This window comes from Sphaeroforma arctica (assembly GCF_001186125.1).
Source record: "Sphaeroforma arctica JP610 unplaced genomic scaffold supercont1.174, whole genome shotgun sequence".
Taxonomy (NCBI): domain Eukaryota; class Ichthyosporea; order Ichthyophonida; genus Sphaeroforma; species Sphaeroforma arctica.
The window spans coordinates 50,529-53,113 of NW_014040384.1; the positions used below are offsets into that span (position 1 = coordinate 50,529).

The window sequence follows — 2,585 nt, forward strand, 5'->3', positions numbered from 1 at the left end:
CTATCTATTCCTTTATTATATATATATATATATATATATAGCTATATATATACATATATATAATAAAGCACGTGGCACAATGCACTTGAGCGCACACTCATTGCTTCTACGATTTCTTAGGCGATCGTGTCCGCGGCTGCCAAATTGAAAGAGTCGAAAGAAGCGGAAAGCAAACGCCAACAAGAGAAGGAAGAGCAACGTATTAGAAAGTTACAGGTGTGTACAATTGTGTCGCTAATCAGTTGTCGACACGGGTAAAATCTCATTAACACTTCCCGCCAGATGAAGTACTCAACCGAGGTTATCGTGGTATATAGCTGCATGAGTGATGTGCATGATTCGTGGACATGGTCAAAGCCGCCATGAGTTGGCGTGGCAATGACTGAGACTCGTCTAATACTCCCACAGTGCGGCATGCAAAACCTACTGAGCCACGCTCTGATTTTCTGCCCTCGTGTGCTATAAGCTTGCTATATAAGCGCTTATTGGGGGAAGCAAGGATGACATATTATAAGAGTCACACTCGTTTAAGTGATGTTTTCCAAATATCGACCCTACTCCGCTAGCAGACCTTCTATACACTGGCGTATCATGGCAGATGCGATGCTTTGGTATCGGACCTTGTCGTATGAACTTCAAATGAGTGCAGTGGGCAGTAGTGTTACCAATGACTTCTGCTGGAGCACTGTTCACATAGCGACCATGACTACGTAGAGAGCTCATCTTTTACATAGGCACTTGTTACTAGCACGGTATTCTATTTGTGACCTCGATCTGATGTTGATGATATGTTGATAATGAAGCTGCACGACTACGCAGTGAGCACATCTTATACACATGCACAGTTGTTGCTATCATGGTATTCTATGTATAACTTTTATGTGTCGTTGTTTACAGATTGATAATGAACTAGCCAGACTACATAGAGAGCGGCGAGAACTGGCTGCCAAAGCGGCGAGCATTGCAACTCCACAGGTACGCTTCCCTGCCTTCTGTCGGTATACAAAAGTATGAAGGATATTGATACACGATCACTATACTTGAGCATGCATCATTAAATTACATGCATGGATGAGGTGCCTTCCCTCTTGATATTGGTTCAATCACCAACACTCTCTGTTACCATGGTGATGCGAATCTTCACCCCTCTTCCCTCCCCACAGACCGAATCATCGCGATACAAAGAGCCTGCGGACCAGCAGTTTGCAACTCCCACGCGCATATCACCGGTGCGAACTCTCCGCGCTGATGAAGGTGAATAATAGTTCTGTACGTTTCAAAGTAGTAGTATGTGATCTGTTTGTCCCGTTTCAACATACATCCTGCTCCAATCAGTGCCGCTTCAACATACTTCCTGCTCCAATCAGTGCCGCTTCAACATACTTTTTGCTCCAATCAGTGTCACGTTTGGGTTTGTTGTCACGTTCGAATTTATATCGCGGTCCACGGTATCGTTTCGTTGCTTTTGACACAACTGCATATAGCCCTATATCCCATTTGCGGGTGGAGCTTCTCAGTCATCGATACTGTACTCACACACCTCGTGGTTTGTGATGATTTCATCTCTCTCTTGACCTGTATTCTGCGCATGATCCACATATCCAACTAACCATACCCCTGTGTATTTGGTCGCTGCAGGTCCTCTCGGCAGCGTACATCACGCGCACGCATCGCATCATGATAACCGGGCATCATACACTCTCCCGAACCCTTCGAAGAGCGCCACAGGGCAGGTAAGTACACACGACTAGTGCAGGGTGTATTGTATGAGGGGATCCTTTTAGTAGTGCTAGTGTAGTCTGGTGGTGGGCGTGTAGTGTGTGAACTGTCAGTGTGTGTGGTCGACTCGATCTATGGAAGTGCATTTTATATTCAATGAGCTGTATTAGCAGGTTCCCAGACTTCTTTGATTTTTACTGTGCCCTGCAGAACGATTCGCCGATAGTATTCACTCGTGGGGGCTTTGCTGCGCATAGACAGACTTTTGGGTGCGATTATAGATAGCTTGAAGTGTTACTGTAGTACTCTCGATTGCAAGTGTCGCGCAATCTACTTCTCCACCGGACAGGTCTTTCATCAGATGTTATATCACTATTTTAATGAATGCCGTGTCCGTCGTTCATCGAATACTGTCATTCTGTTATCAAATGCTGTCACTATCCCATGGAATGCCGTTACTATGTCACCAAATGTTCCGTCGCTTTCACTGCCAGGTCTTCCGCATGGGACTGAATAGAGCAGCCCCTCCTGCCCCTCCCAGCGCCAAGAGCCAAAGCAGCAGCAGACACGCGATGTTCTCCACCCCAGCAGCACCCACCAACACCCACCAGCCCGTTGTGCCTGCCACACATCACGTGTTCAAGACACCCACGCCGGTGATCAAACGCAACACGTCGAAGCGGAAGAAGGTGGTGCACAAGGACAACTACAACATCGATGATCTGCGCAGCGACGGCACGACGGACGACGACGAAAGCCCGAAGAAGAAGGTATGAACAGGGCCTCGCACGCGGCAGTGTGGACCGGATATATATATATATATATATATATATATATATATATATATATATATATATATATATATA

General features: G+C 46.1%; 1 protein-coding gene across 1 annotated transcript in view; it reads left to right on the top strand.

The window, feature by feature from the left end:
* SARC_03429 (hypothetical protein) overlaps positions 1-2,585 on the top strand; it is a 15,962-nt gene that overhangs the window by 12,052 nt on the left and 1,325 nt on the right. Inside the window, exons 10-14 of the mRNA XM_014302776.1 lie at positions 121-216; positions 898-975; positions 1,164-1,254; positions 1,639-1,733; positions 2,214-2,489. Of these exons, the coding sequence (XP_014158251.1) occupies positions 121-216; positions 898-975; positions 1,164-1,254; positions 1,639-1,733; positions 2,214-2,489 (636 nt within the window). The remainder of the gene's footprint in view (positions 1-120; positions 217-897; positions 976-1,163; positions 1,255-1,638; positions 1,734-2,213; positions 2,490-2,585) is intronic.